The following is a 15,903-nucleotide window of genomic DNA, read 5'->3' as shown; positions in this document are numbered from 1 at the left end:
GCACAGTACCTGGGATAAAATAAACACTTTAAAAAACTTTCATGATTTTGACCATGAAGCTGTCATTTATAATGGTAATAATAAATTTTGTTTTAATGAGGATGTTAGGAATAATGATAACACTAATCAAGGGTATAATTCAGTTTCAATATAGTTTTTGGACTACAGAGCTCCCAATGCTAGGAAGAAACAATCTATCCTCTGATACCAACTAAATATTTCCTTTCAATCCTTATTTGTTTTAATGCTTCTTCCTTTAATTTGCCCTTCCATGTTTCATTCTGGTCTTCAAAAACTCATTATATCTTGAAGTTCTGTATAATTCTTAAAATAACAGGAAAAAAAATCTAATACTCTTTTGGTTACAATATCTTCTTTTGTGGTTTCTTATTGTCCTTGTTCTAATTTTCTTGTTAAATTTACTTTAAGTTTTGTCTCTCTCTTTGGCTGTTTGAGCATTGTTTGAAATCAGTACTAGTTATATAAATGTTTCTGAAAATTAGGTTGGAGTCAATTTTATGTCTGTTAAACCACCAAAAGGAACAATTCAAGTAAAACAGAAATTTTGATTTCTTATGGCACTATTATACCACACTAATAATTAACAACTCCAAAATAATTATGGATATTCCGTCAACAATTGAAAATTAAAACTTAAATGAGTTTCGATTCTTAATGCAAAAAGGGTCAAGATCACATAAAAAAGTTAATGCAATTATAAGTTAAGTTGATTTAACCATTATGCAAATAACCTGAAACACTATTCTAAGAATCTGCAATAAAAGAGATAATAAACCATTCCAATTTCATTCTATCAAACCAGATAAACTACAAGTCTACTTAAACCAACCCTTTAAATAGAAAAATTAAATTCTAGGGAAAATATATAACAATGCAATTATCTCCTCAAAATAAAACAAGGAGCTTCTAACACGCTTTTTGTTTTTCCTTTATCCCAGGAAATTGGCTTGTAGTCTATTTATAGGCTTGTGGATTGGGCTCTGAGAAAGCGTAGCTACCAAATGCAAAGGTATGCTGTGCTTGCTTTTTACGGAAGTGGTTCACATCACTCTTTGAATTAGAACTTTTAATTCCAAAACTTCATGATGGCCATGTTTTTGTAATTAATCTGATCCTCAAGTCAAGTAAGAACTGCTAAAGTTACATTAGAAGAAGAAAAAAAAAAAAACTTGATTATTTGCTGTTTAAAAGAACAAAATCCAGTCATGTCCTTTCCTTTTTTTATTTCCTATCATTTTCTGTAGCTCAAGTTTAGGAGACATTCAGGTGAAAATAATCTAGATGATCTGACCAATCACCATGTTAAGAACATGACAGCTGGTAAAAGCTTCTAACAGAAAACTAGTCTGTATTACCAGAAATAAAGTGTCCAAGTTAGGTGAGAAGTCAGATTCCTAAAACCCTATATTAGCTAACCTATATCAAAATTAGTGACCTTTAGTTTTAGCATTACCTTGATATATTTTATAAATCATCTAGATTTAGTTTTCTTCTTAGTTACTCTGGCTTTGTGAAATGATTGTAGTTTAGTTAGGCTAATCATCCCATAGACAACAGTTAGAAAATTGGAAAAAAATATTTTTTAGAATCTGTTGTTAGGCATTTCAGAGAGACCAAAAGCAGAAAGTGAACAGCAGACTTCTCTTTAAAGACAAAGAGTACCCAAGTGATTTGTAAGATGGAGCCTTTGCCTAGGGGCATGCCCTGTCCAATCTGCTTGGAGCTCAAGCAGAAGAATGGTTCTGTCTTATTTGATACTTGAGGTATCAAAGGACACAGTTTGGGGCTCACAAGCAGACAAAAAAATTAGACGAGCTAAATCCTGGATGAGAAAAGTAGCCACAAAATCTGTTTATGCAATCTGCCAATTCTTGTTAACCACTACACTATGCACACCCAGGGGAGGCCTAGTAGACAGCAGCAGCTAGACTCCAAAATAACTGAGCACAAACAGTACAAGCAACAGCCCACTGCCAAAGAAAGACAGAAACTGGAGCTTCAGTTCAGCAAGATTCACTGCCTGAAAAAAACAAAGTCACTCTTCAGAAAAAATAAAATAACCCCAATCCCAGCATTCAAATAATCCTACTCATGAATGCTTGGAAAATCTAATTTCCAAATAAATATTAATATGGTTCCAGAAGTATAAAAGATCAGCCTGAAAAAAAAAAAGTGATGTTTTGGCATTGGGTATGTCAATCTGGCTCATGACTAAGTCAAAACTATGTCTGAACAACTGTTCTCCTTAAATTATATATACTGGACATAACATTGTAGATTAGACTCATTAAGAAATTTAAACTAGTCCTAATAGCATTATGTTTTAATTATATGGACCAGGTAGTTCAAAGAGATTGTTCTAGCATTAACTGAAATTTTCCTTGAATGTCCCCAGATATTCTGTCAAGTGGCTGAGAGAAAGAAGACAAAGGCCTACATCCTTAGATGATGCAGTATTTTGGTACTAGCCAGTTCTCCTTAAGACAAACAGTGGCTAAAGTTATGAGAGCTAAAAGGTCAAAAATTAATGTATTTGTTTCTATACAGGGGCCCATTTTGGCAAAGAATAGCTGGTCACTGTGAAATATGAGTCTAACAATGCTGCAGGTTAAGAGAAGTTGCTGGGACGGACAGGCCAGGACAAGCTTAGCCCATCCAGGGCAGAACTGCAAAAAAAAACATTACAGCTAGCTTTAGCCCCGATGTTCAGAAGTTTCATGAGAAAAAACTCCAGTGGGTGAGTTTGTGGAGAGAAGGGCTTTAAATCTTCTCCTGTATTGGGAGATTTAAGCAGCTTGTAGAAGGCCCCTCTTTTGTCTCTTCACTAACCTTAAACCAGGCACCCCCATGCTCTATTCATTTTCAGCCCTAGCTCACCTTTCAAATCTTTTCATCACACAATAGTTTGCAACTTTCCCTAAATCAAAGAAGCAGAAATGAATAAGTAATTAACAGGTGACCAGATCAGTTCCCTAGCTTCCCGAGTGAACAAGGCAGTATCTAAAGAAAGATCACGAGAAGCTGGTGAGCCTGCACACTGTGGGGGATGGCCATGACTCTGACCCCGATCTCAGTGTTTCACTAGATTACTTCCTGGTCTCCCTTTAAAAGCTTTCTGCCATGCAGAATCTTCAGAGGTGGTTTTGGGGGTTGCTGAGTCCACCATCTCCCCAGACGACTAGTTATTCTGATTCAAGGCAACCTTCCTTTCTATCAACAATTGTGACTATTGATTTTGTGAGCAGCGAGCAGCAGACCTGACTCAATAACAGAGGGTCTTTGAGGCTCTTCCATGGGGACAGTGAAACAAGGACACAGAGGCTTAGGAGAAGCCCCTAAAATCTTGTACCATATTTTCCCTCCCCTGGAGTGTGGGCAGAACCAATGAACATGATGGGGTATCACTTCTGCAATTAGACTGTCTTACACCGCAAAGGTGAAAAGACCCAGCAGATGTAGTCAGGGTCTCTATTCAGTTGACTTGGAGCAAATAAAATGGGAGGCTTCCCAGGGTGAGTCATACTTAATCGGGTGTGGTCTTTCTTTTTTTTTTTTATTTTTTTATTGGAGGCTAATTATTTTACAATATTATATTGGTTGGTTTTGCCATACATTGACATGAATCTGCCCCGGGTGTACATGAGTTCCCCTTCCTGAACCCCCCTCCCTCCTCCCTTTATCCTCCCTCTGGGTCATCCCTACACACCAGCCCCGAGCATCCTGTAACATGCATCGACCCTGAACTGGTGAAACAGAGGATTTAGGCTTTCCTTGATGAAAGTGAAAGAGGAGAGTGAAAAGGTTGGCTTGAAGCTCAACATTCAGAAAACAAAGATCATGGCATCTGGTCCCATCACTTCATGGGAAATAGATGGAAAAACAGTGGAAACAGTGTCAGACTTTATTTTTTTGGGCTCCAAAATCACTGCAGATGCTGATTGCAGCCATGAAATTAAAAGACACTTACTCCTTGGAAGGAAAGTTATGACCAACCTTGACAGTATATTAAAAAGCAGAGACATTACTTTGCCACCAAAGGTCTGTCTAGTCAAGGCTATGGTTTTTCCAGTGGTCATGTATGGATGTGAGAGTTGGACTGTGAAGAAAGCTGATCGCCGAAGAATTGATGCTTTTGAACTGTGGTGCTGGAGAAGACTCTTGAGAGTCCCTTGGACTACAAGGAGATCCAACCAGTCCATTCTAAAGGAGATCAATCCTGGGTGTTCATTGGAAGGACTGATGCTAAAGCTGAAACTGCAATACTTTGGCCACCTCATGTGAAGAGTTGACTCACTGGAAAAGACTCTGATGCTGGGAGGGATTGGGGGCGGGAGGAGAAGGGGACGACAGAGAATGAGATGGCTGGATGGCATCACCGACTCTGTGGACATGAGTTTGAGTGAACTCCGGGAGTTGGTGATGGACAGGGAGGCCTGGCGTGCTGTGATTCATGGGGTCGCAGAGAGTTGGACACGACTGAGCGACTGAACTGAACTGAACTGAACTAAGCACAGAGACTACAGTGAGTCCCATGGATTCCATTCTGCTTACAATCTTCCTCTTCAGGCCTTTGCACTACAGACTCCTCGGCAGGCTTTCCAATCTCAGAAAGCAAGTCCATATAAAACATCCCTTCATATAAGTCTCTCATGCTGGCACTATCTCTCTGGTTAAACTCTGACTGATATACCTCATCTTTTTTTTCTTTTCTTTTTTTTTGTTGTTGCTATTGTTGTGTTTTCTTACTTCATTTTTAAGGGTGTTGTTGTCTTTCTAATTTTACAAGCAAAATCTGTTCATTGCAGACAAATACATAAAGGTATCAAAAATTAATGATCACCTATAGTCCTCATCTCTCCCAGACATAACCATCATTAACATCTTGATGCATTTCTTTCCAGCATGTCCATTTTTAAAACTTGAAGTATAACTGGCCTACAACATTATGTTAGCTCCAGGTGTACAACACAGTGATTCAATCATAATGCTATACATTACAGAAGCATCACTATGTTGTCTAATTACCATGTGTCATCTAAGATACTACAATATTATTAATTATATTCCCCATGCTGAACATTTCATTCCTATGACGTATTGATTTGTAACTGGAAGTTTGTACCTTTTAGTCTCTCTCCCTCCTGGCACCCAATAGTGTTTGTTCTCTGTATCTATGAGTCTGTTCTGTTATGCATGTTCATTGGTTTTGTTTTTTAAATTCTGCATATATATATATATATATATATATATAAGTGAAATCATACAGTATTTGTCTTTCTCTGACTCCAGCAGCATACCCTCTATGTCCATCCAAATTGTTGTAAATGGCAAGATTTCTTTTTTCAGATGAGTAAAATTCCATCATATATATTTGTATGTATACCATATCTTCTTTATCCATTCACCTATCGATGGGCACTGATCAATCATAGTTAATGTAAATAATGCTGCAACGAACACAAAAATGCATATATCCTTTTAAATTAGTGAAACATCTCATCTTAACCACAGATGGTTTCACCAAGCTCACTGTCAGACTTAATACTATTTAAAATTACCATAAAAACTAAAACAGAATTTCTCTTATCTTCTGTAAAAACATAGTTTCTATTTTGCTATTAAAACCCTTTGAGAAACACCACTTGAATGCAAGAATTTATTCAGAATTTAATCCTGATAAAAGCAAAATTCCATCTGCATTGATAAACATCATATAACTATTTCGATAACAAAAAAAGCCCAAATTATCCATTTTGATTTTAATTTTTAGATATTTAATCAATCACTAAGCAACCATAATATGCAGGTGATCACAGATGAGCAACATTTCTTTTTATCTGCTAATTATTACTATTAAACCATAAGTTTTATCATTAAAGGGGGCTTTAGATTTACTATTAATACTTAGGTTCAGAGTCTAGATCTGCCACTTAAGTAACCTAAGCCTAAATATAGTCATCTACATAATGAAGATTAAAAACACTATCTAAGCTTCATGGGTTTGAACTAGGATTAAATACAGAGAAGGCAATGGCCATCACTCCAGTACTCTTGCCTGGAAAATCCCATGGATGGAGGAGCCTGATAGGCTGCAGTCCATAGGGTCACTAAGAGTCCAGCACGACTGAGCGACTTCACTTTCACTTTTCACTTTTATGCATTGGAGAAGGAAATGGCAACCCACTCCAGTGTTCTTGCCTGGAAAATCCCAGGGACGGGGGAGCCTGGTGGGCTGCCGTCTATGGGGTCGCACAGAGTTGGTCATGACTGAAGTGCCTTAGCAGCAACAGCAGCAGGATTAAATAAGAAAACACATAAAAAGGACTTAGCATATTACTTGGCACATTATAAACTGATAGCTTGACTCTTATTTTTATTCTATGGGTCTATACATTTTAAAATATCTTAAACATTTTTTGAGCCAAGAATAAAAATCTCAAATAAAAAACATGCTTAAACTATGTCCTAAAAATATTTTGTTCTATTTTTACAGTTTGCTCCATAATCCTTGTAATTTCATTGGAAGTCTTATTTGAGGTTGGTATTCCATCATTTCAATAGCCAAAGGTTTCTATTCACAGTTCATGAGAGGAAAAAGACTGGGTAAAATCACCCACAGAGGAATATTTTAATGGCATTTTAAGCTAAAAAAAAAAAAAAATGACATCGTGGGGGCAGTGTAATACACGGGTGATTGTCAACCTACCTTATGCTTAAAACTGACATTTCAATACACTAATGTAATGGTTTAAAATTCTAGGAGTAGAGAAAGTAAACCTGCATGAATCAAACTGAATTTTTCATGATATAAAATGCTTTCTTTAAAAAAAAAGACCAAGACTTTTGCAATATATATATGCATAAAAACATCACATTGTACATCTTATTTTCACACATTATTAAATGTCAGTTATATCTCCCTAAAGCTGAGGGGGAAAGGGGGACAACATTGGTGATATTATAAATTGTCTTTCACTTTATTGTGTTTATTCTGAATATACCCAATCATAAAAAATTGTTGATTATTCTGCAAATCCTGAACTTGAGAATGGCTAGTGAGTATTAACATTAATACAAAGATATCCCAATGACAATTTAAAAAAATCTCTCCTTATATTAACTAGTAGAACAGGTTTTTAAAACTGTTCTCAAATTTTTAACTAAGAACGATCTTGAAGTGAAGTGAAGTGAAAGTCACTCAGTCATGTCCAACTCTTTGGGACCCCATGGACTATACTGTCCATGGAATTCTCCAGGCCAGTATACTGGAGTAGGTAGCCTTTCCCTTCTCCAGGGGATCTTCCCAACCTAGGGATCGAACCCAGGTCTCCCACATTGCAAGTGGATTCTTTACCAGTTTTACCAGCTGAGCCACAAGGGAAGTCCAAGAATACTGGAGTGGGTAGCCTATCCCTTTCCCAGCAGATCTTCCTGACCGGTGAATTGAACTGGGGTCTCCTGCATCGCAGGTGGATTCTTTACCAACTGAGCTATGAGGGAAGCCCAGAATGATCTTAATGTTTTCTTTTAAAAAAATGTATATATATATTTTAAGAATATACTTTCAAAGCAGTTTCACACAATCATAGGTAAGAGAACACTAATGTAAAATAAGGGTCCTTAAGAGGTGATTTTCACTTCAAAATTTCTAAAACCATACCCTTGATTCTAAGATAAAAGTTGATATTTTCAACTGTTCTAAAAAAAGTTTAATTTTTCACCAGTAATAAAAACTTGGTTTACAACATAGTAATTATGTCAACCAATAGTCATTTATTAATTGTATACTCAAAGTACACCAAGAATCAAAGAAATATCTTACACACATATCTTTGCCTTTCAGAAATATAAGTACTCATTATTTTCATTGGATATAGTATAGCAAAAATATGTAAAAATATACCAAGCATTTTCAGCTTGTCAGTGACATTAAGGGAAAACAAGAATCAGATACACCTTTAAGAAAACGTGATTATTTATTCAAAGACCAGGGACCATGACCAAGTATGATGCTTAACAAAAGGATGAAAGAAACTGTTTACCTACATCATCTTCTCTAAAATGTTAACAGTATAAAAACAGTATTTTATTTTAAAAACATATTATGTCATCTATAATTTAAGAACTGTACTTTTACTTTAGTTAAAGTTCAATGTGTTTTTATTATGTAATTACACCTTTTGTCATGAATAATTTTTAATTTTAATAATTAGCCCTATCAGTATAAAAATATGTATATAGTTGTTAAAGACTGAAATACATACACTTAATAGTTGTTTCTGAGTGATGGATAGTACACAATTTTAATTTACCCCTTACCATATTTTTGCATTATTTCTTTCTAAAATCTTCTATAATGATTTACATTATATATAATAAAACAAAATAATTTAGAAATAATAGAGTTATTGTCTTGACTTCATAGGAAACAGTTATTACCTAATCTATCAGTGACTAAAATGAAAATTCTGTGATTTTAAAAATAAGATTTCCCCAAAAAATTAAAAATAGAGTTTTCATGTGCTCAATTGCTTCAGACATAACCGATTCTTTGAGACCCTGTGGACTATAGCCTGCTAGGCTACTCTGTCCATGGGATTCTCCAGGCAAGAATACTGGAGTGGGTTGCTGTGCCCTCCTCCAAGGGATCTTCCCGATCCAGGGATCAAACCCACATCTCCTGCATTGCAGATGGATTCTTCACTGCTGAGCCACCAGGGAAGCCCCCAGAGTTACCATACCATCCAACAATCCCACTTCTGGGTATTTATCCAGAAAAACTCTAATTCAAAAAGATACAGGGACTCCTATTTTCATAGCAGCACTGTTCACAATAGCCAAGATACGGAAACAACCTAAATGTCCCTCAACAGTTGAATGGATAAAGAAGATGTGGTATACACACACCACACACACACACATATACACACACATACACAATGGAATACTACTCAGCCATAAAAACAATAAACGCCATTTGCAGCAACATGGATGGCCCTAGAGATTATCATACTAAGAGAAGTAAGTCAGAAAGAGAAAGTCAAATACCATATGATATTACTTATCTGTGGAATCTAAAATATGATACAAATGAACTTATTTATGGGACAGAAACAGACTCAAGACATAGAGACAAACTTGTGGTTGCCAAGGGGGAGGGGGTGGGGAAGGGATGAATTGGTACTTTGGGATTAGCGAGTGCAAACTATTATATATAGGATGGACAAACAATAAAGTCCTACTGTGTACCACAAGGAATTGTATTTGATATCCTGTGATAAATCACAATGGAAAAGAATATGAAAAATAATGTTTATGACATGTACAACTGAATCATTTTGCTGTACAGCACAAAACAACGTAACACTAAGTCAACTATTCTTCAATAAAATAAATCAAATAAAAAAATTAAATGTTTTCCTTGATTTCACCTCTGTTTTCATGACTCTCAACCCTGTTATACACAAATTGATAGTGCGTTATTACCAACCTGTGTATTAGAGTGGTTCCATGAATGTGAGCTCCATACAGGAGACCAGCTTTAGAGAAATCAAACAGATCATTGGGTTTCCCAGGTGGTGCTAAGGGTAAAGAACCCACATGCCAGTGCAGGAGACTTAAGAGACCTGGGTGTGATCCCTGGGTTGGGAAGATCCCCTGGAGGAGGGCTTGGAAACTCACTGTAGTATTCTTGCCTGGAGAATCCATGGACAGAGGAGTCTCGCAGGCTACAGTCTATGGGGTTGCAGAGAGTCAAACATGACTGAAGCAACTCAGCGTGCACATATGCATGCATACAGTTCATTAAAAGGCAATACTGAAATTCCAGTTCTCTGTGCTTTCAATGTCAACTATGACAGTATCAGTTCAGTTCAGTTCAGTCGCTCAGTCGTGTCTGACTCTTTGTGACCCCATGAATCACAGCATGCCAGGCCTCCCTGTCCATCACCAACTCCCGGAGTTCACTCAAACTCATGTCCATCAAGTCGGTGATGCCATCCAGCCATCTCATTCTCCATCATCCCCTTCTCCTCCTGCCCCCAATTCCTCCCAGCATCAGAGTCTTTTCCAGTAAGTTAACTCTTCGCATGAGGTAGCCAAAGTATTGGAGTATACAATCACCAAAAGCCCGAAACAGAACCTCTAAACAGCGACCACAGAAGAATCTGGTCAGTAAAAATTCTTCATATGCAAACTATAACACTGACAGAACAAAAGCAGAGATATTTATGGGGAAATGTTTCAAAAGCTATTGCTCTGGGTAAGAACTGTTTCGAGATTTTGAAAATATTCACAGCTTTTGACTCAGTATTTCTGCTTTGAGGTCTCCCCACGAAGAAACAAATTTAAAATGTGCACAAAACTTATGTCCAAGTATGTCAGTGCAACGGTTGAATATTTTAATTGATTTTTTTGTTACAAAGGAAAAATGGCTATCATGACAGGCAAAACAACCAGAGATTTTTTAAAAGTTAAATAAAAATGTTCCCCTTGCACTCATATTCTCATATATCTTCCATTTTGATCTGTTTTTTAGGTTTATTTTTTATATTTTATTGAAGTATAGTTGATTTACAATGTTGTATTAATTCCCACTGTATAGCAGAATGATTCAGTTGCACATATATGCACATTCTTTCTCAAATTCTTTTCCATTATGGTTTATCACAAGATATTAAATATAGTTCCCTGTTGAACAGTAAGACCTTGTTGTTTATCCATTCTCTACATAATAGTTTGCATTTGCTAATTCTAAAGGAGATCAATCCTGGATGTTCATTGGAGGGACTGATGCTAAAGCTGAAACTGCAATACTTTGGCCACCTCATGCGACGAGTTGACTCACTGGAAAAGACTCTAATGCTGGGAAAGGTTGGGGGCGGGAGGAGAAGGGGACGACGGAGAATGAGATGGCTGGATGGCGTCACCGACTCTGTGGACATGAGTTTGAGTGAACTCCGGGAGTTGGTGATGGACAGGGAGGCCTGGCGTGCTGTGATTCATGGGGTCGCGGAGAGTCGGACACGACTGAGCGACTGAACTGAACTGAACTGAACTGAACCTCAACCTCCCAATCCTTTCTTCTCTCTCCTGCCTCCTCCATTGTGATCTTTCTAAGCAGTCAAAGGTAAAAGATTAGTGCATATTTTTCACATCTAACGTATAATCATATACAAACACACACTCGGGTCTTTTTTTTTTTTTTCAGTTAAAAAGAAAGTAAGATTTTAAAATTGCTTTATAATTTGCTTTTTTTTACTCAACAATATTATGATGGATATCTTTCCAAATCAATATATTCTCATAGCTAATACCACTAAGTTACCAACTCTGTTAATATTTGTTAAATATTTGAGTCTTTACCAGGGTTTTGTCTTTTTTTTTTTTTGCCATGGCAAGGAATGATAAAGCTAATGTGCACAGTTTTATTTTATTTCTATAAGAAAACCCCTCTCATTTAAAATGCACATATATAGAATGTTGCTAGATCAACGGAGGCATGTATGCAAGACATTTTGAAATGTTAATATACGTGTCTGTTTTGTATTTGCATTTCCATTTGAATAACCCAGTGCCTGTTTTGCTCAGTTCAGTTCAGTTCAGTTGCTCAATCATATCCAACTCTTTGCCATCCCATGGACTGCAGCACAACAGGCCTCCATGTCCATCACCAGCTCCCGGAGTTTACCCAAACTCATGTCCATTGAGTTGGTGATGCCATCCAACCATCTCATCCTCTGTTGTCCCATTCTTCTCTCGCCTTCAATCTTTCCAAGCATCAGGGTCTTTCAGATGAGTCAGCTCTTCACATCAGGTGCCCAAAGTATTGGAGTTTCAGCTTCAACATGAATCCTTCCAATAAACACTCAGGACTGATCTCCTTTAGGATGGTTGGATCTCCATGCAGTCCAAAGGACTCTCAAGAGTCTTCTCCAACACCACAGTTCAAAAGCATCAATTCTTCAGCATTCAAAATTCTTTATAGTCCAACTCTCACATCCATACATGACCACTGGAAAAACCATAGCTTTGACTAGACGGACCTTTGTTGGCAAAGTAACGTCTCTGCTTTTTAATATTCTGTCTAGGTTGGTCATAACTTTCCTGCCAAGGAGTAAGCGTCTTTTAATTTTATGGCTGCATTCACTACCTGCAGTGATTTTGGAGCCTAGAAAAGCTAGAGGCATCCACTTACTTCCTGGAGAAGTAGGACTGTTATAGTAGAAAGAATGAAAAGAGAAAGATTGCAGAGGTATTCAGCTTTCTATAGTAAAGCAGGATTTCTGAAGACTATAGGAATGTGATTGTTACAGAAATAATGAAAAGAGAAAGATGAATTTCAGATTTCTCCAGCAATAACAGGAAATGCTGCTGCTGCTGCTAATTCACTTCAGTCATGTCCGAATCTGTGTGACCCCATAGACGGAAGCCCACCAGGCTCCCCCATCCCTGGGATTCTCCAGGCAAGAACACTGGAGTGGGTTGCCATTTCCTTCTCCAATGTGTGAAAGTGAAAAGTGAAAGTGAAGTCGTTCAGTTGTGTCCAACCCTGAGACCACAATTAGACAACAGTGTCAGGCAGCTGCCTGGGAGCCTGTAGAGTAGGTAGGAGAGTGCTTCACTACGGAGGTCCCGGGGAGCTCTGACAGCCTTGGGGGTGAATGAGTGAGTAGCCAACCCAGGGTTCCAGACCTGGAGATCAGGCCTGGTTATTGAAATCCACCCTGGGCAGTGGTTTGGAGCAGAGATAACCTCATGTTTACCAGCTTTTCTATACACCCAGCTAAGTGACTATCCATAGAAGATGGACAGGTGACTCATCTCTCCTGTCTTTAATTCTTCCATTTGTAAAATAGGGATCTTGTTTCTCAGAGACATCACTTACGGAAAATACTCAGCTCAAACTGTAGACTTACTGAGAATCACAGAATGGTAGCAATTATCATCTTTAAAAGGTGAAGGATTTAGGGAAGAAGGGGTCCCTGCTTCTCAGTGCCCTCAACAAGATTTAGGAAGGCATGGCCTATCAGCATGTTCCCTACCCTCAGTTGAGATCAAATCAGCCCTCATATGTTCTGGGTGAATAAATGTTCACTTCCCTTCTTTTACAGATTTCCCTTTCTTCCACTACCTTAGTTCAGTAAATTGTATTACAGTTGAATGTTTGGCTTTTTACTCAGAAATATCTTATTTGTTACTTGATTTTGAAATTTTTAGAAAATATTATTTGACTTATCATTGTTTTACTGGAAGAAATCAAAGCACCTTTTACTTTTCCTCTTTTGCCTCCAGTTTTTGTCAGATATATGTTTACCTTTTAAAATGCCATGTCTTGAAAAATTTTCTAATGTTATTTCAATGTGATATGCCTGTTCATATTTTTCCCCTTCTCTGGGATTTTATTTCAGTAGATATATTTTGCTGGGATGTCATGCATTTCTTTGTACTGTTTCAATTTTCTGCCATCTTTTTTTCTTGAAAAGGGCTTTCATCATCAGATAACTGATCATCTTTGGCAGGTTGAATTTTTTGTCTTTCTGGACTGAGGGATTATCAGTGGACAAACTAGTAAATTCCCACCTCTGCGGTTAAAGTCTTGAGGAAGAAGCCCACTGGCACCAAGTCTGTTCACAATGTGATCAACTGTGTTTTCCAACTATAGAGACAAGGAGCAACCAACTGCCCACCTGAAGTCCACCCAAGTACTCCCCCCTTCAGAGCTCCCCCGTGGGTCCCTACAACAACTACAAATGCTGATCCTGTCTCAGATTATCCACTGGAACTGACCAGCCTTGTCTGTTTTCACCAGAATGAATAGGGACGTATACTGGCTGTTATTCCTGGAAAACTTGGGAGAACACATCAAATCAGAAGCATCTTCCACCATTCTGTGTTGCCCAAAGCAAGAGAACTGAGAGCATGGCATTAGGGATGTAAACTCAGGCTACTATCCTGTACTTCTGGTCTTGCTCAAACATACCTTTATCTGTAACATGGGCATAAAGTTATGCATCTCTGAGACAAAGCTACCCAGTAATTCAATACCATTTCTAACACAATGCCCAAATTTCACAATAATCATTAACTTAAGCACAGAAATATACAATTATCTTAAAAAGGCACACAACAGACACTTGGCATGTATCAAATTAACAAGCGATTTTCAGCTATTCCTGAGACACTTCACTATTCAGGACATGTGCTGTTTTGCTGAGGCAAGGTTAACAATCCACTGCATGGTGGGGTTGGTGAGCTGGGAATCTCTTATCAGGTACTGAGGCTTTCCAGGTGGCACTAGTGGTAAAGAACCCATCTGCCAATGTTGGAGATGTAAGAGACCCGGATAAGAGCCACAGGTTGGATCCCTGGGTTAAAAAGATTTTTTGAAGCAGGAAATGGCAATCCACTCCATTATTCTTGCCTGGAGATTTCCACGGACAAAGGAGCCTGGTGGACTAGAGTCTATGGGGCCACAAAAAGTCAGACACGACTCCGCTACGGTCTGTAGGACCACAAAGAGTCAGACACGACTCATCTCACACACACATACACACATATCAGGTACTGAGAGAGTCTAACTGCACCAGCATTTCATCCTGACTTTGACGTGCACTTATTTTGTCTATTCTACTCAACATCTACTTCAGAGGAATTCTCATGAAAGATCTAAGGACAGTCTTAGATGTTTTGTCCTTATACAAGATTCAATAGACATAAGAAGAAAGGTCTGTATGTAAGAGCAGATGTGTAACCGAGCCTGTGAGGAAAAGGTTCTGCTGATGTGCCCCTCACACTGTTATGCCACAGCAGCACAAGGTCTGCGCTTACTGCATTGTCAATGTCTAAGAAAACTAAAAGGAGCTGGATGGATATGCTACATGAAAATAACCAAAGAACGATAAACCAAGTGAAACACCTGGGCAGGTTTTACTGGTTAAGGAAATGGGTTTGACTGAAGAGGAATGAATAGAAGAGAAACTGAGAATTTAGAAATTTGTGTAAAACATACATCTTTCTTCTTTGTATTTCTAACATCAAAGGAAATGCAGTGGGAAATCCAAAATTATATCTCTGTCTTACCTTGGAAGACCGGAAGGTAAACGCAGTTGATTTGACATCAGCTTTTTCTTTGTCCATGAGTAGAAGGCTTTTGTCTTCCATGAGACTCAAGTATTTTCCTGTTGTGACATGGCGTAGTCGAAAAGGTTGTCCCCACCTTATGTGGCTTCCACTCCACCTAACAAAAAATGTTAAGACTTGATCCAACAGCAAACAAAATGACAGGAGAAATAGCAATTAAAATGTATGTGTCAGACAATGAACAAGAAGGTTTCACATATACTGTCTTCTTGAGTGTTTCCAAAAACTTTATGATGGTGGTAGCATTTTTATTTCACAAATAACAAAATGGTTATTTGGAACAGTTATAGGTAATATTTAATGTCACCCAGATAATAATAAGTAGAAGCAAAATTTATCTCAAGGTCTTCTGACATTAAATGTAATACTATCCACACCAAACACTACTAAGATGACTAAGAATTTGTGTTCTGAGTTAATTTCTAATCACCAGTCACAGATAAAGACATTATGAGATTAAAATGACACTTTAAACTCATAAAACTCATAAACTAGGATTGACTAGTTTTTTGTTGGATTTGAACAGATTTGAAGGCAAGTGGTATTAGAGTCAATGCCTAAATATGTTAACTGGAATTCATATATACAAACTGAATTAGACATCTGAAAAAAAGAAATCTCATTCTATGTTTTAAATTTTAATAATATGGAACAATGATGTCAATAAAAACCAAGAAACAAAAGAGACAAATGAAGAAACTAAATTTGAATAGGGTCAAAAGAAAAAAAGGCAAGAAAAAT

At 37.6% G+C, this 15,903-nt stretch overlaps 1 protein-coding gene across 1 annotated transcript in view; it reads right to left on the bottom strand.

Moving 5' to 3' along the window:
- RYR2 (ryanodine receptor 2) overlaps nt 1-15,903 on the bottom strand; it is a 537,004-nt gene that overhangs the window by 429,770 nt on the left and 91,331 nt on the right. The window contains exon 10 of the mRNA XM_088842508.1: nt 15,103-15,259. Coding sequence (XP_088698634.1) covers nt 15,103-15,259 — 157 coding nt within the window. The remainder of the gene's footprint in view (nt 1-15,102; nt 15,260-15,903) is intronic.

The sequence above is a fragment of the Moschus berezovskii genome, chromosome 12 (genome assembly GCF_049115385.1).
Source record: "Moschus berezovskii isolate FMDL1 chromosome 12, NW_MosBer_1.0, whole genome shotgun sequence".
NCBI lineage: Eukaryota > Metazoa > Chordata > Mammalia > Artiodactyla > Moschidae > Moschus > Moschus berezovskii.
This window is presented reverse-complemented; position numbering and strand designations above follow the sequence as displayed.